The following is a 26,794-nucleotide window of genomic DNA, read 5'->3' as shown; positions in this document are numbered from 1 at the left end:
CGGGAGTGGGCTGGGTTCTCTAGCAGGTGCCTTTGGTCACTTTTAGGCTGTGGTGCGAAAGCCGTAACCGGAGATAACCGACTCCCTGTCCCTTTGTCAGGATTCCCAGACGCCCATCCCGTCCTTGTGAATGCGTGTTAGGATGGGCACCCTTCCGCGGGCTGACAGAGAGCTTGGTTGCAGTGGAAAATCGTCAGCCTTCGCTGATGAACTGCTTGTCTGTGGGGTTGCAGGGGTTCCTGGTCCCCCCGCGTGATTCAGAAGCGGTAGGTGAGAGAATTTGTCCGGCGTTTGCTGGAGGATTTCCCAGCCGTACTCTGGATGTGACATTCCCTACTCTCTCTAGAACAAAGGTCTCTGATGTGGAGCATCTGTGGATTCTGGCGAGCACTGCAGGAGCACAAACCTCTTCCACCTTAAAGATGTTTTTGGTTTTTACCGTGGCGGTGAGCGAGCGGCAGTGATTCAGAGAGGTGAATTCTTAATGAGTTGCGTGTTTCTCTGTGTCCTTGAAAAGTCAGCTGTGCACCTGGCAGCGTCCTGTGCTGCCCTCACCCTGTGAATCTCAGAGAAGCTGAGGGGAACTGACTGTAGCCAGTCACACGGCGTGCACAAACGGGACTGCGCTTTCTCACTCATCTCGCAAATCCGGAGCCACGGTCTTTTTATAAAAGGTCTTGAGTTGTTGCTTGTTATAAACGCCAATCACTTGGTTTTTAAAATTTTAAAAGTTTAATAATAATAAAATGGTTATAAAAATAGTAATACAATTAGAGTAATGAAAATTTAGAGTTAGGACAATTACAAGACAATAAAAAGCAAAGAATTACGGACGTCCAGATGCTCTCGGGCACTTTAGCCCGATAAGCATGCCTTGTGAACAAAGGAATAACCTTTAAAAGCAACAGCCTGTTGCATATTCATACATCTCATACATGATGCATAAATTGCTTGCAAATTAAGAACTTTTCTGGTTTTTGTCAACTTCTTCCCCTTAATCCTGGTGGTTCCATAAAGACGGAGAGAAGGTGGAAGAATGTTTGTCTTTTCCGATAAGGAGGCAGTAATTCTTTATGGGCCCCCATCATTGCCATCTCTGTGTGAAGAGTTTCTTCATTATCTCATCTCTTGCTTGAGCTAGTAAAAAAAAAAAACCCACATACATAGGCTCTATTTTAACTACAAAACTGCATTTACCATACGATTAAAATGTTAATACAGCACTTCTAATCAATATAACATAACACATACAGTATTCAATTTAATATTTGTGAAAAGCCAATCATAAAATATGCATTTTTCACATTGCTGTTCACAGGAGAGTGTTGAACTGTGTGCAGGATATGTAAGAAATGTAAATCGAGAATGACTTGAAATGGCTAAAAATGTGAGGTTTACCTGGGGAGAAGCCTGGAACAGCCCTTAAGAAAATTAGAGTGTGTGTGTGTTGGGGTTTTTTTACTGCCAGGGAAAACAAAGTGTTCTGTCAGAAAAGCTTTGCAAAGAGAATCAGCTCATTTAAGTCTTCTTCTTCCTTCCCCTGTATTTAAAACTTGGGGATGGTTTGATCCCTGCAGTATAGTGGAGTGGCACAAAAGATCCTTAAAACGGAACATTTGGTCTGCTTGGGTAAGGCAAGGAGATGTGAACTACAAGTTTTAGGGTTCTGTTGCCCAGAATTCCAGTTTGCAAGTCTCACAGTGTCTCACTAGTTAAATGGTGTTTTTTCTGAAAAGCCTTGATATAACAGGTGGAAACGTATCAGCCTATTTTCAGCTCGGTAGATCAGAGCTGTGCGGCGTCACCGCTCACTGGGAATGGCTGTGACACTCTTCTTGTTCAGCATTATTGAATGAAAACTGCTGCATTCGATAGGAGATTGCTTGAGAAGGGAAAGAAGAAAATTTAATTTTTTTTTTTAAAGCGATCATTTGGCCAGACACAGATGCTCTTTAAAGAGTAGAAGGAACTAAAAGTGTGTATGGTGTTGATGTAAATAGTCACTAAAATTTCTCAATTTCCCCTAAGCACACCAAGGTACTAAACAGTTCTGACAAGCATTGGTGTCTCTTCCATTTACTTCCCCTTCAATCCAACCTGATGACTAACAAAAGTATATTGAGAGTTAAAAAAAATCAAAGCTAGGACATAATCTAATTAGCTGAAGGGCACTGGGTAGAGAATCTTTTCCTAATTTTGTTACAGAAGAGCATCTTCTCTGCCAGTCCTGAAATACAGATAACTGGGGCGAGGGGGGTGTTAGGGGAGATGGCGTTGCCTTTTTTCACTCGTATGGAGCTAACCTTGAACACGACAACGCCTGTGCATGATCAGAACTGATCTTTGCGGCGGGTTTTGGGCACTAGATGGCAACACGACGGCTGACAAAGAAGAGTCACCAAATGCAGGCGTTAGAATGGGTAAAATTCGTTGGGTTTTTTTTTTTTTTTTTTTTTTTTTTTTTTTTTTTAATGGATCTTGATGCTCTGTAAGTTGAATCACCAGCCGCGCATGCCGGTAGCCTCAGTTTCAAGAGAGGTTCTCCAGTTAGCGGGGTATTACAGTAACTTGTCTCACCACGACTGTAGTCGGCACCTGAGAGAAGCAGGGGCCGCAGCAGCGGTGCTGCGTGTCAGTCCCGGAGGGAGCGGTCCCCAGGCGGGAGCCGTGCCCGCGCTGCGCTCCCGGCCCCGCCCGGGACCCCGGCCCCGCCCGGGACCCCGGCCCCGCCCGGGACCCCGGCCCCGCCCGGGACCCCGGCCCCGCCCGGGACCCCGGCCCCGCCCGGGACCCCGGCCCCGCCCGGGACCCCGGCCCCGCCCGGCGCCGCCGCTGACCCGGAGACCGTGGCGTCACACGGGCCACGCGGGCCTTCCTGGCCAATCAGCGCGCCCAGAACGGCCCAGCCCGGCGGCCCAATCAGGAGCCTCGCCGCGCGGTGCGTCACTGGCCGAGCGGCGCAGGCCGTGGCCAATGGGCGAGCGCCGAAGCCCGTCCGTGCTGACGTTGCGGAGCGGACGAAAGAGCGCAAGGCGCGTGCGCGTGGGTTTCCGTTCCCGCCGGCGCGCGCGCGTGGCGGGCGCGGGAGGGAGCGGGAGCGAGGGAGCGTGCGGCGGCACCGAGTCGGGCACGAAGCGAGTTTCCCGCTCCGCTTCCCGCCGGGAAAGCCGGGCGGGGGCAGCACCCGCTCCCTCCCTCCCCCCGCGGCGGCGGGGGAGCGGCCCCGCCCGTGACGCGAGGGGCAGGGCCGAGCGCCCGCCGCGCCTCGGGCCTTGTAGGCCGCTGTCGGCGTGACTCGGCCGGGCCGCGCCGGCCCCCCCCGCGCTCAAGATGTCGGCGCAGGCCCAGATGCGCGCCATGCTGGACCAGCTCATGGGCACGTCCCGGGACGGTAAGTGCCTCCTCGGCCGCGGTGGGGCGGGGAGGAGCGGGCGGAGCCGCCGCAGCCCCGGAGGTCACCGCGGTACCGGGCGGGCCGGGCGCTGTTCGCCGTGATTGGCAGGCCCGAGGCCCGTTGCCCGCACCCCCCGCGGGGCGGGGCTGCCGGGCCCGTCAGCGGCGGGGTGGGGGGAGCCGGGCACCGCCTCCCCCCGCGGAGCTGCCGGCGCCGGCTGGTGTCCGGGCGGCCGTGCCGGCCGCGCTGCTGCTGTTGGGGGTCCGCTCCTGGCGGTGTCCGCGGCGCGCAGCCTTTCCGCCCTGTCACCGTAGAGGGGCACACGCGCTTTCGAGGTTCTGATCATCGAGGGGAGGACATAGCGAACCAAAAAAATTCCCCCCAGGCCAACAACCGCTTCAGTAGAGCAGGGTGGGATTTTGTGTCCTTACAGATTTGTCTAAAGTCTGGCCCGAACCATCGTGTTAGTCAGCAGGCAGGTATGGCTGTTGTTTTCTAAAAGGCAGCGTGGGATTGACCCAAGTGGGCAACGTTTTTTAAAAACAAGCGCCTCAAACAGCCAAGTAAAAGCTTAACATCCGGAGGCAGTCATACCCGGTGGGAGATACGAGATGTGCCGTCAGGTTTGAGATCGCTCTGCGGTCACACAGCGAGGAGGATTGCTGCGGAAAGCTGCCCGCAGTTTTTGTCGGGGTGCATGGTGGTCGCCCATAAATCCAGATAGTTGTGGTGGCTGCTGGAAAAGAGCAGTTCCACTTATGCTGTGCAGCTCTTAACTTACCAACAAGAGAATCCTGCACCCGAGGGTAGGCAGCAATTAGAGATAATTTAAATGTTCTGCATGTGGTACTCATACTCAGTCTGTTCTCACTCTTGCAGACGTGTTACGTTTGTGGAAGCTTCGTGTTGAATTAATGGTTACCTCTTTCCCCATGCACCGAGTAGGATGTGGGAACTGGGACGTACTTTGTATGTCCTGATCATCTCTTGATACTGGGCTCATGTGATATGACAGCTTTTTTTAGTATAATTGAGAATTTCGAAAAATGTAACTGGTTTACTCATACTCTTTGTGTCGTGAATGCTTTCTCTTGAGTTCTAGATTACTGTTCTGCAAAGATTCTCTTCCAGAGTAAGGCTGTTTAGTGAGTTGTTATCATACAGGATCTACTTTGGGGCGGTTTTGTCTTGTTCCAGAAGATTTTCCAATACTTTCTGTTGTGGCTGCATATGTCTAAGTGCTTGGCAAAGTAACATTGTCCTTAAGGAACTCAGGTCTTGCAGTGTTGGCACCTAGATTGCTGTCTCAGTGCTACCCTAACACTACACAGAAGGTTTAAGGGGGGTGGAGGAGCTGTTTCAGTTTCTGAAGGTATTTTCTGTTGGATGGTGGGAGAAGAGTGTGATTTACTTGACACAGCTGCCCAAAAATGTTGAGTGACTAAAATCTAAACCAAGAAAAGCCATTTCAGGCTATATTTTCTCTGGCTTTGTGAGAAGGCAGTTATTGTATTGATAATTGTATTCCCCCCCCTCCTGCTTGCCCTGTAATTCCTAAACCACATGTGCTGAACTGTTCAGAAACTAACTGGCTAGAAAGGAAGCATTTAAACAAAATGGGCAGGATGGGGAAGGATAAGGAGAAAGGACCATTTGTAAAACTGGCTTCCATGATTGGATTGAGGATCTCTGTGTAACACTATTCTAGTTTAAAAAAAAAATGTCCAGTGTAGCTGAAGCATCAGCATAATTTATACTGAGTTGTACACAGGGGATTGAAAATGAACCCTTTTTTGCAGAGCTGGTATTTAATAAATCCAAGGCCAGGCTCAAGGTCATTGAAATATTGCTAATCTTGAGAATAGTGGGGTTTGGGGTCGTTAGGTTTTTTATATTCCTGTTACCTTTGACAAATAGTCTATTTCTGTTAACATACAAATTGCATCTTTTCATTAGAATGTGTCAATTTTTTAATTTCTTGATAGATCAGAGCTTTAATTTCACCACTTGTCCCCATTGTCTTTGATTTTGCTCTCCCTAGCAACACCTTATAGTTTAATATGCAGTAGAGTTTCTGGAATAATAATCTTTCTTGGGTAATGTCTTTGTTTTATATTGTTCAGTATTACCAAAGTGCTTTTTGCTTTTATACTTCACAAAGTCTGGCCAGTCTTTTTGTCTTGTTCGGGGTTTTTTTGAGAAGCTTAGAATATGAAGGCTTCAAAATCTTACCTGTTTTAAAAAAGGTAGATCAAACATTTGATCTCGTCAATGGAAATAGAAAAAACTCAGAGGTAAATTTAAAACCGGCGGCCGTGCCTGAATATTGAAGGGTTTTTTCCCTTTTAGGTTATAGTATCGTGTAGAAAATATGAACATGCTCTGAAAATGATTTTGGAAATTCCACAATCAGATGCTCAAACATGGTTTTAGGAGATGAGCTGTAGGCTGTAATTTGTGGGACCAAGTGCACACTCGTTATGACTGGTGTCCCTAGGGCCAGGGTAGAAAAGCCTGGAAGGTGCAGTGATTAAGTGTTTTTATAGATTTGCTGTTAAGCTCCGAGAACACCTAGAAAGCACAGTTCCGTATTGATCACAGTGATTCAAAAAATACCCACTACTAAGCTGTGAGAATATTAATGAAACATAATCGGTGTTTGAGAGGAGACTGCTCGAGTCAAACAGGGCTGGCCAGCATGCGGCCATTCAGAAGCAGGTGTGCTGCTCCAGGCCTGGCCCTGGCTGTACCCTTTCCCAGAGGGCCCTGTGCTTGTGAGCAGGGACAGCTGAGAGCTTCCCGACCTCTTTGGCAGCCCGCTGCCTCCCTTGGCTGAGTTTGGGCAGCAGGGTGGGTGCACTTGCAGTCACAGGGCATGGCTGGCACTTGCCAGGATGTGGGGCTCAGCAGCCTCTTGGCAGCTGCTGTGCCCAGTGGTCCCTGCTGCGTGCCTGCCTTTGCTCATGTGACAGACACCTGACAGAGCGTGGAACTCAGGGGGCTTGGCTGGTGCTTCTCAGGACCTGCCAGTGAGTTGCAGTTCTTAGAATACAGCTAGGGTACCTGAAAAGCACTTGTGTTGGTTATGTCAGTACAAAGAAATGTCTGAATGGCAGGAGTGGTTCTTCTACACACCTGGGAAAAACATTTATTATTATTTAAAAGCACGTGGGTTTTTTTAAAATAAATTGCATATTACCTAGGTTAACCTTCTCTTGCACACTTCTCTGACAAGTGGAAAGCTTAACTGGATGTGGACTGTGCCAAAATTAAAAAACAATTATAAAGTATCGTTGATTTCAATGCTAGTAAAAAGCTGGGTTTTTTTAATATAGTCATGACTGCAGGCTGAAATAAATCTCTGAAATGGCATTCCAAGTACGGATAACCTGCCATACCTAGAGAGGCTTTAAATATAAATTACTGAATATATAATACGGGTTTTCTAAGTATTGAGAAATAAGTAGTGCTGAAAACCAAGTGCTAATCTTATGTGCTTATATATGAATGTTTTTGGTTTGGGTTTTTTTTTTCTGTTAACACTTAAACTAAAGGAGTTTTTTTCCATATGTCAATAGTTAAAAGGTTAGTTCAAGTTGAAATTTTTGTTGTTGACCGGAGCTGCAGGAACTTGTCATTTAGGAGTACAGAGCACATAGAAAAGAATGACTTTCATTTTTTTAAAATACTATTTTTGAACTGTAAAGTTGAGTAAACTTTTTTTAATAGTACGCTTTGGTAAACCCTGCTTTTGCCATCCCTATTCTTCAGAAAACAGGAGTGAGGCTTACAGATAGGATCATAATTATAAATTGAGTAATTTACAAATTGAGTGAAATCGATATTAGTATCCCCAGGATTGGGTCTTTTTCCATAATATAGTTTAAATGGGCAAAGATTGAAAAGTTTTATGTAAAAGGCCTGATGGGGAAGATCCCATTTGATCTTGAATCAGCTTATCTTGCCCAAGTGTTTCATTTTCTACCAGGTCAGTTATGTGCTCTGCCTTGCTGCAGGGGTGAGTGCTGGAGTCAGCCTGAGGAACTGGTTGGAAGCAGAGGGGGAAGCAGGATCATTACTTGTGACAGTAGTGCAGATGCAGCAGATCCCAGTGGCCCTGGTGCCACACCACATCTTGAAGCTGCTAAGACGTGACTGTTGCAAAGAAATGTGATGGTGGTTTGTGTTTTTAAAATAATTGCCACCACTTCAAAATTTAGAATCTAGACTACAGTCTAGAAATACAAAAATGTAGCAAAGTTAATTAGATTTTCTTAAGAGACATGTGAATTTGTGCATGCTTCTGAGACTTACATGTCATGAAAAGGTTCTCCCAAGCATCTTAACAAATACTGTGCTCTGTGACTAGCAGAAAAATCTCTGGAGCCTTTAGACAGAAGCCGTATGTATGAAGTGCCAGTCAGCACCTCCTTTTGCTTCACCTGCTAGCTTCTGGAGCTGAGCTGCCATGTTTGAAGTCTTCAACTCAGTTCTTCAGCTGTTACTAGCAAACACTTCTCTTCTTGTAGAGCATCTTCTTCTGCCTTTGAAGCTTATAATACCCTTTTGCATCTGTTCATATCCTGTTTTTTCTGGGTTATGCTTCAGTTATCCTTAATAATGGTTAGCAACGTGTGACTTTTCTGTCCTCATTGTTTGGAAGGAATTGAAGTGACACTCCTGTGCTTATTTTACTCATGCTGTGTTTGGTGGCACGCTTTATACTGTAACAGAGGTGTAATTTAGAACTTGTAACCCATTTTTTCATTTCTTTGTTAAAGTATGGGATTATTGAAGAATTTCTGTGTACTTAACAATGGGTGGAGGGTTTATGTAGGTGTTTGCAGGGTTAGGTAGATTTTGGTTTCCACTTTGCTTCATGTTTGGAGGTAGAAGGTGGTATGTGTGTTTAAACTTTGATAGATCATTGTTGAGGATTTTGTAGCCATTTTGGGTAGCTCCAGGCTGAGAGCCATGCTAGGGAGCCAAGAGCCTCTTCCAAGAGCTCTGCTTTCAAATACAGAGCAGCAACAGCAGCAAAGACAGAGAAAAATATCTCAGGTGCAGGAATTTCTGCAGAAGCTCCCCAAAATGTTGAACTGAAATCAGCTCAGAAATCTGAAAGTAGTCACAACACATAAACTTCATGAAAAGGTGCTTTATTTGTGTCCAGGACAATTTTTAAATCAGGAGTGATCAGGTTTTAAGAGTGATGTCTGTGTTTAGTGAATTGTCTGTATTTTCAGGCTTTGTTATAAAGTTCTGATAGTTTCGACCTTAAAAATTATGGGAACGGTGAAGGACTTGAGGAATTATTCTCTACTTGGGATGCTGTCTAAAATGGCATTTATGAAGAAGCAAATGGGCATATTCATACCTCAAGGAAAACCATTGCTATATTTATATTTGTTCGACTTGTAGTGCATTAGCTAAAGGGTGGTCTCATTATATTCGGCATTCATTTGTGTTGCTTCAGTCATGGTGTAAAACAGAAGCAGTCCTGGTTAGAAATATGTGTTAATCTAAAAGTGTTAGGATTAGGACTTGTCCAGTGTTAATAACAAGAGTGTCAGAATTAGCTGCCCATTCACTGTGCAGCAGGAACAGGATCTTCTGTGCCTGCATAAACCTCAGTTAAATAATGGTGCTGGATACTGGTTAGACAGGGCGTGCTTTGCAGGTGGAATTTGATACACAGTTTTTAAACACATACTCCACCCAGTTAGTAGTTCTTGAATAAGGCTTTCGGAGTGCCTTGCCAAAATGTTGGGACTCATGCCTCAAAAATTTGAGTGGAAAGTTAACCATTTTTTGTTGATGTATCTTAACCGGAAGTCAACAGCATGAAAATGAAAATTCACTTTGTTTCCTTTGCATGGATTGCACCACTGGTTTACAATTAGAGGTTACAGTTGGATTATCAAGGCTAGTTCTCATCAGTGCTTTGGGATTGTTGACAGTAGTGTATTAGGGTACATCAGAATAGTAAGAGATGCTGGATGAAAGAAGTCATTTTTATGAGCATGTTACTATGCTAAGTATTGCTGATGCACAAGTGTTCATTCTGCTGGTTTGTGATTAAAAAATACTAAACAGGAATGACATTGTGTTGGCTTGCTAATAGATTGTGTTGGGAGTTCGAAGTGAATTGTGTAGTACAAGTGCACATTGTAAGCTTAACCTCTAGATGTTCCTTAATCAGCAGTATGCACTGGTCCTAAATATTGATGTTAATTTTGCAGTCAGTATGTTTTATACAAAATAGAAAACTTCCTTTAGAAAGTTTACATTACTGCCATAATCTCTTGAATATTTGTCTATCTTGTGTGCAGTTTTCTTATGCTTGTAAAGGATATGAAATGTGCAAGTATAGAAGTTTCCTTGGTGTTTTGCTTTTTTCCTTTTCAGTTCTGTTTCAAAGTTCTCTTGTTTACTGGGAAAGTAATCTCTTAGAGAAATGTAGTTAGGGACAGGTACCTTAAGTAAAACTAAAGCTGATGTTTCTTGGGGAAAATTTAATTTACCTTTACTCCATGTAAATTTTAGCAACCATATGATTTTTCTTTTAGTGGAAAAAAATCTAATTGGAAACACAGGGACGGCTTACAGTAATAGATGTTGACTTCTGTAATGCCGTGGTAAAATACATTCTCATTTCTCTAATAAGCATGAGTCTTAAAGATCAAGTAGTTGAATACTGTGCTGATCTTCAGAGGCAGGTTTAAATAAAATGCTATTCTGAGCTGATTTAATTATTTACCTATTAAAAAAGAATTTGTATAAGGTCTGAAGTGATCATGTCCTCTTTATAGATGTTCAAGAATACTTCTAAAACTTAGGTGACTGCAGCTATTTGTTGCCTGGGTGTACTACTTTTTTATTACAGAACATATAAAGCTTTTTTTCTTTATACTCATTTAATTAGATTTAGCATTCACTTGTTTGTTTGACCATACAAAGAAGGTATCAACTTCCCTACAGTTTGACAAGCAGAGGTAGCATCTTGGTTACCTGCTGCAAAAGTCCTTGTCCTAAGAACACATCTGTTTGTGTTGTTTTAGTTTTTAGAAGGCATCTGCATAAATCTCATTTACTGTTGTAGGCAGAATGTCAGGTGCATAGTGGAGCCACAGATTTTATTCTTCCCTCCTCCTCCAGCAGCCTATGTAGATCCCAGGCCATCACCCTCTCAGGACGATTCATCTGTAGGTCAGCAGCAGAATAAATCTTCTGTATTTTTCTTCTGAAACAGCATATATTAAAAAGAAATGCAAGTGTATAAAATTGCTTTTTGTAGAAAAGAAAATGTAAATACCCCAATCATATTTGTAAGGGAACCTTTCTAAATATTTTTAAATGCTTGAATAAAGGCACAGTGCCAAAAGAATAAAAGTTTAAAATACAAATACAAATGTGTAAAGTACTCTTAAGGCTGTTGTTGATCGGTTTCTGCCACTTTTCTTTTTTTTTTTCCTATGCTGTCTTCCTCAGGTTGGTAATTGTGATTATCATGGTAGCCACTTTGATGAAAAAAGACTGTATTTCAGCTGTAGTATCAGTACCTAGTTATGGCAGAGGTGTGAAAAAAGGTATTTGAAGGTAATGTCTGTGAAAATACTATTTGCCGACTTTGCTTAAGGAACCTGAGTCTTTGAGCAATTTTCTGGTCTTTAGTAACTCCTTGACTCCTGATAGGTTAGTGCTATTAGGCCATCAGCTTTGGGGTTTTTTTTTTTAATACTTTTCTTTATTTTGTTGATGTGTCTTTATATAGAAGAATCTTTACGGTCAACATGTGTTTCTAGATGCTGTGTTAAAATTGCTGGCAGAGTCTATTATTCTATACAAACTGAACAATCTGGCCCCTTGTTTTATTTACAAAGGTTCAATGTATCTTTGCCTGCCTACATCAATCTGCAAGGGAGTGTCAGAAAGGCCCCGCATTCGCCGAGCCGTGAGTTATCAATAACTTTTCAGATGTGTTAATGAATGTGGAACAAACGCAGTTATGTGTTTAAAAAAATAAAGATCCACCTCCTAAAAAAAAAAAAAAAAAAAAAAGAAGAGCAAAACTCTTTACTGCAGTAGTAGGCATGATTATAGAGGGATTACTCTGAATTTTTAGTACTGTAAGTATAACCGAGCAGTAAGGTTGCCCTTTAGAAAACCTATTGTTGAACTGCTTTGAAGCTCTTTAGTGTGTGGGTTACAGGTTTTACCTGTTGTATCCTGCAGGCAAATTAAGCATGTGTTGTTTATGAAAACTTTTGTTTACTAAATAATCTGAAACATGGCCCATCTGAAAATGTTATATATTAGCATCCTATACATAGAACAAATATTTAAAAATCTGATTATATAATAGTAAGAAAGGTTTGTCTAAAACAATACAGGGTTTTTTTATTCCTCTCTGTTGTAGTTAACCTCAGTAAAGAATATGGCTTCTTGAATTGTTAAAGAGATTCAAATCTAGAAGTTTAGAGTTTCAAATCATGAAGCCATAAAAAAAACTTGAATAACTGCAAAATGTATCTACACTCTCTAAAATATTTGATGAAATGGAAGAGGCTGCTATCTGAGCTCACATACTGAGAAAAAGTATGTCAGTTTTTCTACCAGCAGCTCTTTTTGCTTCAGTAATTCACCAGTAGGTTTTCAATTATAAGAAATCATGTCAAATTATGTTAAAAAAACAAAAAAAAGCTGCATCCTTAGAGAGATAAAGGTGTTTTATCATGCCTGTGTCTTAACAAGAAGAGAGCCATTGCAGTGATCTCTCTTCTGAATTTCAAACACTGACAATTATTTTACTCAAAGGGAAACACGTTCAGCCCTCATCCCCAGAATACCAGCCAGTTACGTTGTTCTGAAGACTAGGTCTTGCTCCGGGAAGGGGTTCTTTACCTCGCAATTGGACCTCAGTGTCTGGGCAGGTTGATGCTTCTGCTGATGCAGGAGCTGCAACCTGCCACAATGAAGATATAATTAAGATGTTCCATCCCAACAAACAGCATGTAGAAGAAAAAAGGTTTATCATAGGGAGATATGCAAACAGATCTAAAGTATTTTGCATATAGGCTATGCCCGTATGTTTGATCTTTTTTTTTCAGGTTTGTAAGCATTTAAAATCATTCTTCTGCCAACTCTTTATGCTACTCCCATCAGATGTTAAAGGGTGCGTTGCATCCAAGAGCAAAATCATAAAATGAGTATCAGGTGGGATTTGGTGAAGACTCTTATGTGTTTCATTTTGTGTTTATGAGGCCGCTTTGATATGCTAATTCTTGCATAGAAATACGTCACTATTTCATGCAAAGTCTGAACAGAGCATTATATAGCTCATTTAACAAATGCTATTGTATCAAAGTGTTTTTAAGCTAATACTGACTTTCTGGTTTCAAGCACTTTTCCTGCTGCATTTTTGAAGGGGAAGTGTGAGAGGACTTTTAAATATCATTATAGAGCATTAAAACAGACATTTGTGGTTTTGGTGTTGTTTGACAAAGAAGCGTAGTGTTTTGAGTTCTAGTTTCTGTAGACCTTCAGTATGTGACAGGGCATTGTTAACGCTTTGCATGTAACCTGCAGGACGTGTCTGACTGCCACAGATTTCTGACCTGGAATGTGCTGATTTCTATATTGCAGGTGACACCACCCGCCAGCGAATCAAATTCAGTGATGACCGAGTGTGCAAGAGCCACCTTCTCAACTGCTGCCCTCATGATGTGCTCTCTGGAACTGTACGTAGCTAAATTTCATGTTTTATTCAGATAAGTGGAGAAATTGAATTATATCTGTTCTTCGTAGTATTTCCTTAAATTTCATGGTTTTCAGTGATTATCTAGGACTCTCTGGTAGTTCAGCGGAACTTTCATAAACAATTAATTTATGGGTTCTGAAATTAATTTTTAGAATTCCTCTGTTCTATATGCTAATTATTACCTAAATTTCGTCATTTACATGAAAAGCCACATAACCTTGTGGACATGAATTGCGCTATAGCAGAATGGTCCTACAGTGGTACAGTTGCAAGTAATAGAAAGAAATAAAATATATTGTATGTGTAAGTTATGAAGTTACTTTCTTAAAAAATGTATGTTCTAGTGGGAAAGTATGCCACAGATGTATTTGTATAGAGAAGTACAGAGATGTTTCTCTCTTCAGAAATATTCTCATGACAATAACTGAAAGTTCAAGTAATGAAATTTCTAAAAGTTGAGATGTTTAATATGATAGTGGCACTTTCTATACAACATCCAGTTACCGTGCCATTATTATAAATTCTAAAGCAATTTTTGAATCTCCACTTATGGCATATTAGTAACTTGTTTGACTTGGACTTTTGTGCACTCTGTAGTAGAAGTTCCACTACATGAGCGTAGGAAACAAGGGCCTTTGACACAGACCAGTAACTTTGCTTTGTCAGTGGGCTTGTGCTTTACCTTGTGATCCATGTTTAAGGTAGCTTATTTTTTGTGAAAGGCAGGTGAGTAATATTTCATTGATAATTTAATGTTTGATGATTAGAATAATTCATAGTAGATTCAATATGATGATACAGAGTCCCACGTGCCTACTGTTCTTGATGCTGCTAGGGTAACTTTTTTCACTGATGTTGGCACATTTTATTATCCTTTGGCACCGGGGAAAATAAGTACTGGAAAATCTGTCTGAGGGATTATTTGAAGTAGTATCGTGTATCAATGTATATATAGTTTTATTTTGAACTGTTTTGTGCATTACTGTCCAAACAAAATGGGGGAAAAGGGAGAGCAATGTGTTTCTATTCACCCATCTGTTAGGTTGGATGGTGCTTTGGCTATGTGGTGAGCAAAATAACTCCTGCTTGGGACATACTGGTATGCTATCAAAACATACAAATGCATTGATCATAATCCACAAAAAGAAACTTGTCAAAGATTTGTTTGACAGCTTTTCATTGTGGTCCAATTTCTGTAAACAAAGATTTCTATAACATCTGTAAGCAAAGAAATGTTTATCTTCAGAACTATGAAAGTCATAGGTATCATGCAGTAGCACCTCTTACACTGCAGGTCAGTCATGTAGGCTGGGGCAGCTGACACAGTTTAAATCCTCACTGGAAGTTTCCTTCAGCCTCATACCAGATTTTGCTGCAGCTCTTGGAATACTAAATTCAACTTCTTCTTTAGAGAGTATCAGTCTTTTCCTTCCTCATGCAGTTAGTCATTGTACCAGAAAATGTGTTCACCAATGAAAATCTGGGCACAGAAAAGCGGTGACTAGTTGAATCCTTTTAGTGGGAGTAGTAGAAAGGAGACTCAAAAGAGACAGGCTTTACCTGGGCCATGTGTTGTTCTGCTGTTTACCTGGTCATAGATCTACAGGAATGAACCTTCTCTCCTAAACAGTAGATTCAAGTCCCTGAATGCTCCTGAAACAGTAAGTTCTCTGGGGACATTTTATGAGGTGAAGTCTCTATATTGACTAGATTATCAGTAAAACACTGGGTATGAATTGCCTCTTTTTTTGTGTGTCACAAGATGATCTACAATTCCTAGGTACTGTTTATTATTGTTCCTGTCTGAAAAATGCAGACTTCTGTGCCTCTCTAGTCCACCCACTCTTTCAAACCACTCAAGGAGGACATTCACGGATAATGCAAGACCAACAAAGGAACTCACATGAGTAGGCCCTGTTATTTTGGTGTGTTCTTTCCCTTAATGGCCAAATTCTCAAAACACTGCAAAGGCTTTGATTTCCCTTGACAATAAAAACCCATGTTCCTCAGGTTGCAGTATGTGTTGGTAAAGGTGTAGTGTGTTTATACTTTTTTTAGGGATTTTATTTATGAATATGTTTTTGTGCTAGTAAGTTTCTGGGTTTTAGGCTGGGAAATGTCAAGTCAAGCAGTCAGAAGTGTCTCTGCCTGGTGAAGGTGATTTTGTGTTAATGATCACTTGGACACCAGTTTGCATATATAAGTCAGTGGTTTAAGAGCTTGCTCATTCATTTTGAGATGAAAATTTTACAATGAGAAATTAGTAAGACTTTGTAAACCCTGGCTAATGAGACAGTGAATAATTTTCCTACTTAGAGCTAGTGATTTTCTTTTTTTTTTGCCTTATGGGGTTAACACTGTTACTTTTACCCTCAGTGATTTTGGTTGTTTTGGTTTGGGGTGGGTTTTTCCTTTACAAAAATGTTTATCCATTTTATGAGATTGGGGACTGAATATGTAGGAGTCAGATGACTCCCCCATAATGGTATGAACCTGTTAAGCAGTGTTCGCTGTATGTAAGGTCTCCTCTGTCTCCTGCGCGTTTTATAAGATGTGTGTGTTTTTTCTATCTTTGTATGTTTCTGAATGAATAGCAGAGTACTAATGAAAATGACAAGGTGGGAAGATTTAAAACTAATACCTTTAATAAGGATATTATTAAGTAGGAGTGTCCTGAATAGTTGTAACCCAGTGGCTGTCTTTGAAAAGCCCAACACTTCTGCATTAAGCTGGCTTTCTTACCAACTTGATGGTGCTTCCATGATGAAGATAGTTTCACAGATACTATATGTGGTCTTGCAAACGATGGTTCAGAAACTCTTACCTGCTCAATGAATTAACTTTGTATTTATGTGTATTTATTGAGGAAAAAAAATGATTCTTGCATTTTATTTAATCCAGACTTGAAAATAGGCTCTGTTGGCTCATCCTGCAGTTAAGGATATCTTCAGATGTTCCTAAATTTATTGCATGCAGCTCTTCAGGACTCTTACTGACTAAAAACCATATTAATCAAGACCTTGGTTTAGCAATATACTTGAATACATTGCTAACTTTAATCTTATTAGGAGTGGAATTCAGCTCCAGATTAAGACATCTAAATTTAGATTTCAGCTGAGGAGCTGGGTGTTGAAGCTTGCATTGAAGGCAGAAGGTTTCTAGGCAGTGGAGCCTAGAAAAAGATGGAGTTCACCTGCCCATGGGTATCCCTCTCACAGTGGGCTGCATCCATTTAGGCTCACTGGATGTACTGTCTGTATCTCCTTTTACTGTGTAAGTTTGGATAGTTCACACATGTGCAGACAGATGTTAGTAAGGAGTTTTCATCTGTAGTTGATTTATTTGCCAGTAGTTCCACTGGTTCTGGAGCTATTCTTATGCTTAAAACTTGTGGTTTGGGGTGTGACTGTGATTTTATGCTGTACTTCTAGAAAAAGCATTAGAAGCTGTTAGGCATTGTGTCTGAGGGTATCAGCTTTTCAGTTCAGGACTGATTTGATCATGTGAACTGCTTCAGCTTTGCAAATCAAATTAAGTTAGGCTTGCATAAGCTATCTGAGTTTGAAGCCTTCAACCCAGTTGTGATGAATTGTGAAGTGCACTGTTGTCCTCTCAAGTGATCATGTCGGTCTCCTGAAATGTATTCTTAGTTTCTTTGGCCAGCACCAGGAAGGTGAACTGATGTACCACATTCCGTTTTAATTGGTTAAATTTATTGAGGTAATGGGGGGGTTGTTACTTTCTGCATGGTTATCATCCTCAGTGTTAATATATTCTATAGTCAGGCTAGAAGAACAAATACTATGTAAACACTGAAATATCTCAATAATAAGACTACTGCTAGTTTTGGTAGTGATGATTTATTCTAAGAAGTTGAAGTCTTTAGAAATGAGAGTATGGTTACATGAAGAAATGTCTTTTTAAAAGTATTATACTTCAGAAGATAGCTGGAATTCAGTGGTTACTAAGGACTTCAACTTAATATTTTCTGCATCTTTTTTGCTCAGCATTTCTTTCCTGCTAGTGAAGTCCTACAAAAGTGAAAACTGTTAGTGGAGGCAGAGAACTTAAATCCCCTTCTGAATATGTGTTGCCTACAAGAAAGGATGTGTTTTATCACAAGTCTAGAAATCTGTTCAAAATGAAATCGGTAGTGCAGCTGAAGAACGAGTTCCCTATTAAGGAAGATTTCAGCAGGTTCTGTCTTCAGCTTCTTTTTATCCTTAGTAAGTGCTCTCATACTGACTCTAGTAGTGCCTTGACAGTTTGATAAAGGAAGAGATCTGGTCCCTCCAGTATCAATTTTTCAGCAATTTCAGATCTCTCTAAGCAAACAAACAAACAAAAAATTCTTTGTTTGCTGAATGTGGACTACTTTGGTATCTTTATAACTAAAAAGAAATATCTATATAAACACTGCCCAGAGTATCTTCTTTGAAAAACCTGTCAAAGATCCCTGCTGGTTTTAGAAACATTTGATAGTTTGTGCTACTGCGTCACTTGGCTCAACGTCTGCCCTTTGTGTTTTAAGTACCTTTAGCTTTTCTCTGCTCTTTCTGCAGTCTGTATAGAGTATATTCAGTAATCAAATTTCTGATGTCAAAGGAACTTGTAGCAATTGTAGAAGTGCCAAAATGAGAATATCGCTGCAGGTAGATAGCTCAAAAGCTGAAAAGGAAAAGGGGCAGAAAAACTCCACCTTAATTTCATGTTCCAGAAACTGAATCACGTCAGAGTTTAGTTTCCTATTCAGTTACTTGTCAGCTACTCAGAGTGCACATTTATTTTGCAGACAAACTCTACAGATTCTCTACTGCCAGATCTTTGGCTAGCTCTTCTTTGTCAGTTCATAATAAATTAATGCGATTTTTTTTTTTTACCTGATTTGATTGAAGCATCACTATGCAAACAAAATGTAATCCATATTTCTTTATTATACCAAAGACTTTGTATCTATTTTGTGGATGGGATGACAAAAATAATTATTAAATAATTTCAATACAGAGGGTTTTTTTTTTAATGAAAGACCCGTTTTTTTTAAACCTCAGCTCTGGGAAATCAATCAGCTTTAACTGCCTATCTAACACTAAGAAATAAAAGAAGTATTGTAGAAAGTGGTCAGCAAGTACTAGAATGCACTAGTTTCTTAAGTAGAATTCAGCAGTAACAAAAGGACTCCTGATATCCTGCTTTATATGTGGTTACCTGGACTAATCTTCAGCAATTATTTTCATTTGCAATAAAGAGTCTCCAAATATATAGGCTGTTCTTCAGCTTTTAATCTCAGTAAAAGTGCAGAACGATCCAAAGCATGGCTTAGCTCACTCAATCAACTTCAGTTATGTCTAGACTGGGGACTTGGATGATTTCACCTTTCTTTATTCTTTATTTGTGTTGTTAATCTGAACTGCTCTGTAAATCACTTTTAGGTAGTAAAACTCGGTGTATTGACAGTGAAAAACAGTGTTCATTCTTTTTAAGCCTTCCATTAACTCACTGTCTGAGCATGAGTCTCCCTCTTAGCCATCTTCTGTTTCAAATGTGATTGATCTTTAAATGGCAGACTACCAATGCTTATTCTTTGCCTCTGGAGGTAGGGCATGTCTTGGCACCAAATTGCAAGGTGGACTTGTGGAAAAGGAAAATAATGTGTCTTACTCTATCTTCTGTCCATTTTCATCTGCTGTCCATCTATTTTGCATCTACCCATATGAGCCTGATGATACTGCAAGCTGCTTTGTGCTTGTTAAGGTTCTTGGCAGTCATGATCCAGCATAGACTTTTGACAGTAATGAATCATCCCCAAGATGAGTTGTCTTTCCCTGATGTTGCATAACTTACACCAGCAGAAGTGCTTTTTAGCCTGTTTTTGTGTTAAATATGCAAACTTACTTAAGGGTTTTAAAAGTGGTGGGTTTTTTAGCTCTCTTTACATTGGAGTTTGCTAATGGAACTTTTATGAAAGGCATTTTGTAGTAATATTTCTGTGAAGACTTTGAAATGATTACCCAGGACTACTATAGGCTGTGTTAAGGAGCAGTTCCAACAATGATGTAATTTCTTCAGCATCAAAACTACTGATAAAGAACCCTTTTCTCTTCTACCTGCTTGTTCTTGCTGCCTGTTATGCCACCTAAGTATTTATCAGGCTGCCCTGTTGGGTCAAAAGGGGGAAGGGGAGCCAAAATTTCTTCTGTTGTGATTGAGGCATCTAACAAAAAGTAATCATAACATACTCCTTTTCCCCCAAAATTTCCACTAACATTACTGAAGGTTTTCAACTGCTTTTGAATTTTCCATCTTAATACTGTAGGAGACCCCAGCTTCTTAAGTCCACTACTATGTTGTCCCCTACATACTCTCAGCACATTGTTTGTATGGCTGCCCAACAAGTTGGACAAAGGTACGCTGCTGAAACATTTGCCTCTGTTTTGCTAAGATATTTTTTACCCAGTCACTACCCAGATTGTTCAACAGCACAGGCAGATGTGCCAGCATAGAGTGGCACAGCACAGGGATAAGGGGAGGACAGAATGTTTCTCACAAGTAATGCTGGCTCAGACTAATTACCATCCTTTCAGGCTTTGGATTTACAATTCCCAGTAAGAGGCAAAGAAATCAGAAAATGTAGTGTTTTGTGGAGGTTGAATCCAACCCAAATAGGAAGAAGTATAAAACACATGTAAAGTGAACAGCATGTCATGGTAGTGTTACATGAATTATGAGGGTTTTTAGTGTGTGATGTAATTTTATTTCATGCATTTATTCAAAGTGTATGCAGATTGCATCTTAGAATAGTGGGGAGGGGTGTGGATGTGTTTCAGGCTTTTTTTCACTGTATTCAGACCTATTGAAGTGTGTCGCTAACCTTATCTGTACATTTAAGTGCCTCACTTCAAACAGAATTGGCCTTGAGTTTTACACTTTTAGCCTTAAAGACCTTATTCAGTACAAGAGATGAATCAATATAAAGTCAGTCTTTTCACAATCTTAGGATAATTTTCAAGTGTCTAATTTTCAGATAATTTTTTTTAAGTTCTTTCACATTGCTCTCCTAGTATTGAAGTACTTTCCTGGAAAAATGCCTCAGTTTAAATAATGTCAGCATGGCTTGGAAAGAGACCTCTATAAGACATTGCTGAGCTTCAAGGTCTTTGTGGATTTGCATCAGTTAACAAAATTGCTGAGGTCCTGTATAGTTGCAAAAGGAAACGCTAATCTTTTCCTTTATCATTGCAGTCAGATGTTCCCTATTGCAATCAAATGTTTTCCGGAAAACAGATTTATGGTGGCTGAAGGGGATTTAAATAACTGCAGTTCATAAAAAACCTTTTCAAGTTCAAAATTCTTTATTTTACTGATGTGGGTTTTTTTTCTCTGTCTGAAACTTCTGTATGAAATAAACCAACAGCTTCTGTACAAATTACTTTAATGGTTTCATTGGAAGTCCAAGTAAAAAATTTGAGAAGACTAAAATAATTGGGGTTTATTTTACTGTACTTATGAGGCTTTGATTGTTTACTTAAATCCAAGTATTTTATTAAAAACAAGCAAACAAAAACCCAACAAAACCCTCACTCATTTGGCTTGCAGCATGTTCTGAGTTAACACTGATCTTCTATTTACAAAACTCTCAAAGCAAGTTATTAATTATTTTAGGTTTGGATTTAAAATTGTTATTTAACTACAACAGTAGTTATAACAGTAACAACTTTTTCCATCAGAGTTCAATTTTTGTCGTGTGCTTTCAATGTTAAGAAAGGATTAATTCTTATTATTATTAAGAGAGAAGTGCCTTAAGAGCATACTTAACTAAAACTGTGCTGGTTTTAAGTGCTGTAAATAGCAGTCACTTCCAGCGATTCTACATCAGCCTGTGCTGTTGCAGAGAGGCTGCTTTGGGTTCATTCAGTTTTCTTTCCATTACAAATTGGTTGGTGGTGGTGGTTTTGGTTTGGGGTTTTGTGGTGGTTGTTTGTGCATGGAGTTTTTCAGTTTGTTTTTTGTCAAGTGCACGTTGCTTTGTCTTGGCCACCAGACCTGCTGTGAGCAGACTGAATTAGAATTTTTTATGCTGTCTCCTATGCAAAATTCAATTTAAAAACAGTAGTTGTTACCCAGTAAGATTCTGGGCACTCTCCTCAGTGGCATTGTATGCAAGATAAGTGATGCAGCCTACTTACTTTTACATCCATGCTTCCTTCCTGCCCCTTCTAGAATGGTTTTAGATTACAAGTGAAATATCTGTGCTTTTTCTTCCCTGGTTCTTGAACATAGTCCAACATTCAGCTCATCTTCTCTCATTTGCAAAATGTTTTGCAGGGATTTGATTTTTGGTTGTGTTGCTTGAAATGCTTTAAGAATGTTTTTTAAGCAGCACTTATAATGGTGCTGTGGTTGTAGCTCTTTCAGGTGATGAATGTAATGGAAACACATTATCATGGAGTGTGCAGACAGGTTCAGGTCAAGAATTTGACCATTTAATTGCCAGTTATTTTCATGGAACTTGGCTCTACTAAACTGTTTAAGTTCAATACATGACGTTCCACTTAAGTGACTTTTTTGAACTTCTGGTAAAACAGCATTTTTGCAGGACATCAATGATAATTTGTAATGCAAAGAGCCATCATGATAAGATAAGCTGTTCATTCTCTCTGTTGTTACTATTTCTTGATTCATGCATGTCTATCAAAGACCTGGTGTAATCTTACAGCTTTGTTAAACTCTCATTACCACAGAGGAGATGACTTGCTTCAGAATATTTGACAGTTAAAGAAATCATGCTAACCTTATTCCTTGTAATGCCTCTGAAAAGTTAAACCACATTGCCTTTGTCTTTTCAGAGAATGGACCTTGGAGAATGCCTGAAAGTGCATGACCTGGCATTAAGGGCAGACTATGAAATAGCATCCAAAGATCAAGATTTCTTCTTTGAGCTTGATGTATGTATTTTGTCTTAATGGTGGAGAGAAAGCATTAGTTTGTGTACTTAGGTGGATAAATTGAGCAACAGATGTTAAGTTCTGTTACAGACTGAAGGAAGACTTTTGAAAAGCGATTTTATAAAGAGGCAGAGAAACTCTTGTCACAGTTACATGAAAGATACTTGCCTCTTCATGATTGTATGCTAATTTTTGTTGATAGTCATCTCTAGGTAGAACTGTTAACAGCCTCTCAGAGTATGATAAACCTGAGTTCTTTCTTAGTGTTTTCAAATAGCAAGCAGTTGTTAAAGCTGTGTATGCATGCTTTGAAGAGAGTTTTAAATTCTTCACTTAAGAAAGAAAGTAACTTGGTATTCAGGTAACAAATCATATACTGTGTCTCCATACACTATAGTTTGTTTTGAACTCCCAACTAGGAAGTTAGTCTGCTAGGATAAAAGGGTCTGGTTTTTTAATTGTTATTTGGAGGGATGGTTAATATACCTACTTAAACCCTAGTGAAAAAAGTTTCAGTATTGCATGTTATGGCTGGATGAAGTGATCCCGAATAGCCTTCCAAGAATTCTAATGCCACTAGAAATACTCACTATTACTTCTTCTTCTTCTGTCTTAAGACAGATTCACTTCCAAATTTCTGCAAATACTTAAAAACTACGACAGTGTGTAGACTATAATTTTTAAAACCATTTGTATGAATATGTGGGATTAGTCAGCATGAACCAGTAGATTATTGTTTCACTAATCACTAATAAAAACTTAGTGGAAGTGAAGCCTTAATAAACTGAAGAAGCCTTACAGCTTATGAAATATTTATATTCTTGACAGCATTGATCCTTGTTCTTACTGATGTTTTAGGCAATGGACCACCTGCAGTCATTTATTGCAGACTGTGATAGGCGAACAGAAGTGGCTAAGAAAAGACTAGCAGAAACCCAAGAAGAGATCAGCGCTGAAGTTGCAGCTAAAGTAAGCATGGCAGATGAGTTACTGCTGTCTTTTTGGAGGCCAGTTTTTCTAAGGAGTCGGTTTCAAGTTTTGAAAATATATCAACTCTGAGAATTCCTACTGAAGTGGGGGGAAAGTAATACATTTTTTCTGTCCTTCCTAAAACTGCTTTTAAGGCACAGAAGAGAACAGAGGGAAGATACTTCTCTGGTATTTTTGACCTCAGGAAACTTGACTCAGAATTCATGCTATAGAAATGTTAGTAATTCTTATGCTTTTTGATCCAAACTTTGTCTATAAATTAAACAAAATCTATGTCCTTTTCTCTAGATCTTTTTTGAATAAAAAAAACCTGTGATGTTTCTGCACATATATGTAAATGCTAGGAGGAATGGTTGTACAAATACTAATTTTTCAAGACTGATATAGATAACAGTGTGAATTATTTTAAGTTTTCTGGAATTTTAGATAGACTTGGTAACTTAGCCTTTTTCTGTGTTTTTTGCAGAAGGGCATTTTCTGTTTCACTTCTAACTGGAGAAGTTCTCTGTGTGTTTCTTTTAATTCTGTCCTCCTAATTTTGCATATCATAACTAAGTAGTAGTTCAGATTGGTCTCCTTAATTGAGTATTTCCTGTGTTAAGCCTTTACATGTCTTTCAAGGCTGAAAGAGTTCATGAATTGAATGAAGAAATTGGGAAACTGTTGGCCAAAGTAGAACAACTCGGAGCTGATGGGAATGTGGAAGAATCTCAGAAAGTAATGGATGAAGTGGAGAAGGCTCGGGTAAAGAAGAGAGAAGCAGAAGTAAGTTGTTTGTGTAAGGATTGGGGGATGGAAAGGGCAGGGTCAAATATTAAATTGCTTGGCCTCTGTGTAGTGCAAAGTGTCTTATCTCTGTCAATTCCTTAGCTAATTGCTACACATAAAACTAAAGAAATTGCTTTGTGGCATCCTGTACAGTTAAAGTTTCTACCCTGCCATTAAAATTGTACTTCCTTCCACAAATGTTGCATTTATCTTAGTTTGGCTGTGTTGGTCAGTTGTATCTGTGGACACTACCTTTGTGGCTGCGATGGTTGCACTGACTTAGTTGGTTTGGTCTCACGGCTTTTACTGTGGCAACCCTGTTGTGATCTCGTGCTGGAAAGCTTCAGTGAAGTGATCCATTGTCTTCGCTAAAAGAGAGTTTATGTCTTGTGTATCAGGAAAGTCAAAATTATCCTTGTAATGTTAAGGTGACAGAACTCACCAAGAGCTTTTCCATATTGTATTACACAAAGATACTGATATTTCTAGAAATCACTCTCTGCAGTTGTTTCAGTAGCACCAGTAGGATTGCTGGCAGTCTTGCTGGTCTATCATCTGAATGTCTTCAGGTAAATTTTGCTCAGATGATGTGTTTAATTAATGTCTAAAAAGCAGATGGATTTCTCAGGAAACAAAAACTGTTTTAAAAGGGGTTCAGAATTAAAACTGGTGTCATATTTTCATAATATGTCAATATAGTAATTGTAGTGTTAATGTGTATTCATTGTTGTCCATGAAAAAGTACATCATCCTTCTGTGTAATATAATCTTAAGGTAGGAATTACCCAACTTTTTTCTTTTTCTTTTTTTAATTTGCAAAAACAGTTCCTGATGTCCTGCCTTAAAGTATGTTCAGTTTTCAGAATAAGGAAACATGCCCTGTATCTTAGTGATACAGCTGAAGTGTGAATTAACTAAAGGGTGTTCTGGTGTACATTGAATTTGGTTATTTGTAGTGTATCTTCAGTAAAGTATCATCCTTGTGTTTATGTGCCTTTTGAAGTAACAGCAAATGTTTTTCTTTTCTAGGAAGTATACAGGAATTCTATGCCTGCCTCTAGCTTTCAGCAGCAGAAGCTACGGGTTTGTGAAGTGTGCTCAGCTTATCTTGGTCTTCATGACAATGACCGACGACTTGCTGATCACTTTGGAGGAAAACTACATTTGGGGTTTATTGAAATAAGAGAGAAGCTTGAGGAACTCAGGGTAAATAATTCTTCCATTTTTTGTGTGTGCTCCTACTTAATTATTTGCTAGGCAGCCTTAATGGAATATTTCTTTCTGTGTATGTGAATTTTTTTATTTCAGTTTAAACTTTTGGATTTCATGAGCCAAAAAACACTAAACATTCTAATTTAGCATCAATTACCTGGATAGATTTTTAAGATTACCTATTTTGCACTGAGGTAGATTAAAACACACATTCAAAGTAATGCATCTTGGGACCTAAGAACTTGAATATCCTTTTAAAATGGAGAACTGTATTTTGAATGAACAGCAGCAATGTTGAAACATACTTAGCAGTCATAGGAGATAGCCAAATGAACGTTGCTTTTAGCCAGATGATTGACTAAAAGTAGTAAGGAGACTCTTGACAAGAGCATGTAGTAAGGAGGATGATAACACTTGGAAAAGTTTTCCAAAAAATGTAAAGAACTTGGAACTCAAACAACCTGCTGTATGATGAATGACTAAAACTCAATTTGTTTATTTTACCTGGACAAAGATTAGGAAATTATTTTGAATAGAATTCAACAACTCAAGGCTGTAGCTATCCAAAGTAGGAACACCAATATATGTATATCTTGAAGTCAGAAATAATTGTTATGGGGAGGTTGCATGTACTCTATAACTTGAACATTTTCAGTCCAGTTGGAATATTATAACCTATCTTGACCAGAAATCATATGCTAGAAGAAAGGCTTACTGGAATGATATTCTGAACTTCTGGTTTTCAAGAGGATGGATTTGAACACTGATGCCATTTGTGACCTTAATGTACAAATTATGGAGTTCACAGCTCAATTAAGCATTTTAAGTGTAGAAATCACTAAAGAGAGTAGCTAAAATAGTTGAATTCCTAAGAGCAGAAATTGCTGCTACTGAATTTGAATAAATTGACTTGGTTTATGTTCTGCAATATTCCAGCTGTCTTGCATGGATACTGTGACTTATCCTTCAGAGAGCCAACTCTTCCTGTTGATGTTGCCAGTTTAGGCTCCTCGCTATAGCTAGTGTAACTTAAATCTTAGATGCCTGGAACAGGTCATGTGTACTTCCTCTCATCCCTCCATGAAATTATGCAAAGAGCCACTTGAACAAGAAACCTTGCTTGTATTGTGGATGTTGTACAAGGAAATATAGATATAATTTGACAAAAAGGGTTGAAATAACTAATTATTTATATCATTTGGAACAAAATCTGCATGGATAGCTATTTCACATTCCCAAAGCATCAATAAATTAATCTTTCAAAGTGCTTTGCTAATAAAGAAAGAAAACAATAACTATCCCCTCCTTCCTCAGAGCTCTCCTCAGAGATCTAATCAAGATGCTGCTGGGGCAATTCCACCTCTCAGAAGAAGGTCTTTACAAAGAGTTGAATTTCTTGCATCATGTCCAGAAGGTGGCAAGACTTGGGTTTGGCCAGATCTCCAGTTGTGAGTTCCACACCTGAGGGCCCTCTACTGAGCGTGCCTTGTCCCCAGTAGTAGTGAGTTCACCCTGGGGGCTATCAGCTGAAGCATCTGCTCTAACTTTGTCCCACAGTCATAATACAGAAACAAGTAGCCTCAAAATTTAGGTGTTGGCCCAACCAAGTCCTTTAAGAAACAATTAACTCTCCCAGTTCTGATTCCTTTCTGCCTTTTCCCAGTGTCCAAAATATGATAGGATTGGCATGGAAACTCTCACATTAAAGGCATGACTTACTGTTCTGAA

General features: G+C 39.7%; 1 protein-coding gene across 3 annotated transcripts in view; it reads left to right on the top strand.

The window, feature by feature from the left end:
- Positions 1 to 3,035: 3,035 nt before the first annotated feature.
- The window catches only part of LUC7L2 (LUC7 like 2, pre-mRNA splicing factor), a 29,467-nt gene continuing 5,708 nt past the window's right edge, over positions 3,036 to 26,794 (top strand). Inside the window, exons 1-6 of one of the 3 annotated variants that reach the window (XM_068191448.1) lie at positions 3,036 to 3,391; positions 13,040 to 13,134; positions 21,998 to 22,096; positions 22,955 to 23,065; positions 23,708 to 23,851; positions 24,884 to 25,060. In XM_068191448.1, coding sequence (XP_068047549.1) covers positions 3,331 to 3,391; positions 13,040 to 13,134; positions 21,998 to 22,096; positions 22,955 to 23,065; positions 23,708 to 23,851; positions 24,884 to 25,060 — 687 coding nt within the window. In that variant the 5' untranslated portion in view covers positions 3,036 to 3,330. Of the gene's footprint in view, positions 3,392 to 11,300; positions 11,349 to 13,039; positions 13,135 to 21,997; positions 22,097 to 22,954; positions 23,066 to 23,707; positions 23,852 to 24,883; positions 25,061 to 26,794 lie in introns of those variants that run through there. The other 2 variants (XM_068191449.1, XM_068191450.1) reach the window with 2 other exon arrangements.

Source organism: Anomalospiza imberbis, chromosome 5 (genome assembly GCF_031753505.1).
Source record: "Anomalospiza imberbis isolate Cuckoo-Finch-1a 21T00152 chromosome 5, ASM3175350v1, whole genome shotgun sequence".
NCBI classification, from domain to species: Eukaryota; Metazoa; Chordata; class Aves; order Passeriformes; family Viduidae; genus Anomalospiza; species Anomalospiza imberbis.
The sequence above is the reverse complement of the archived record's forward strand: the minus strand, read 5'-3'. Positions and strand labels throughout refer to the sequence as shown.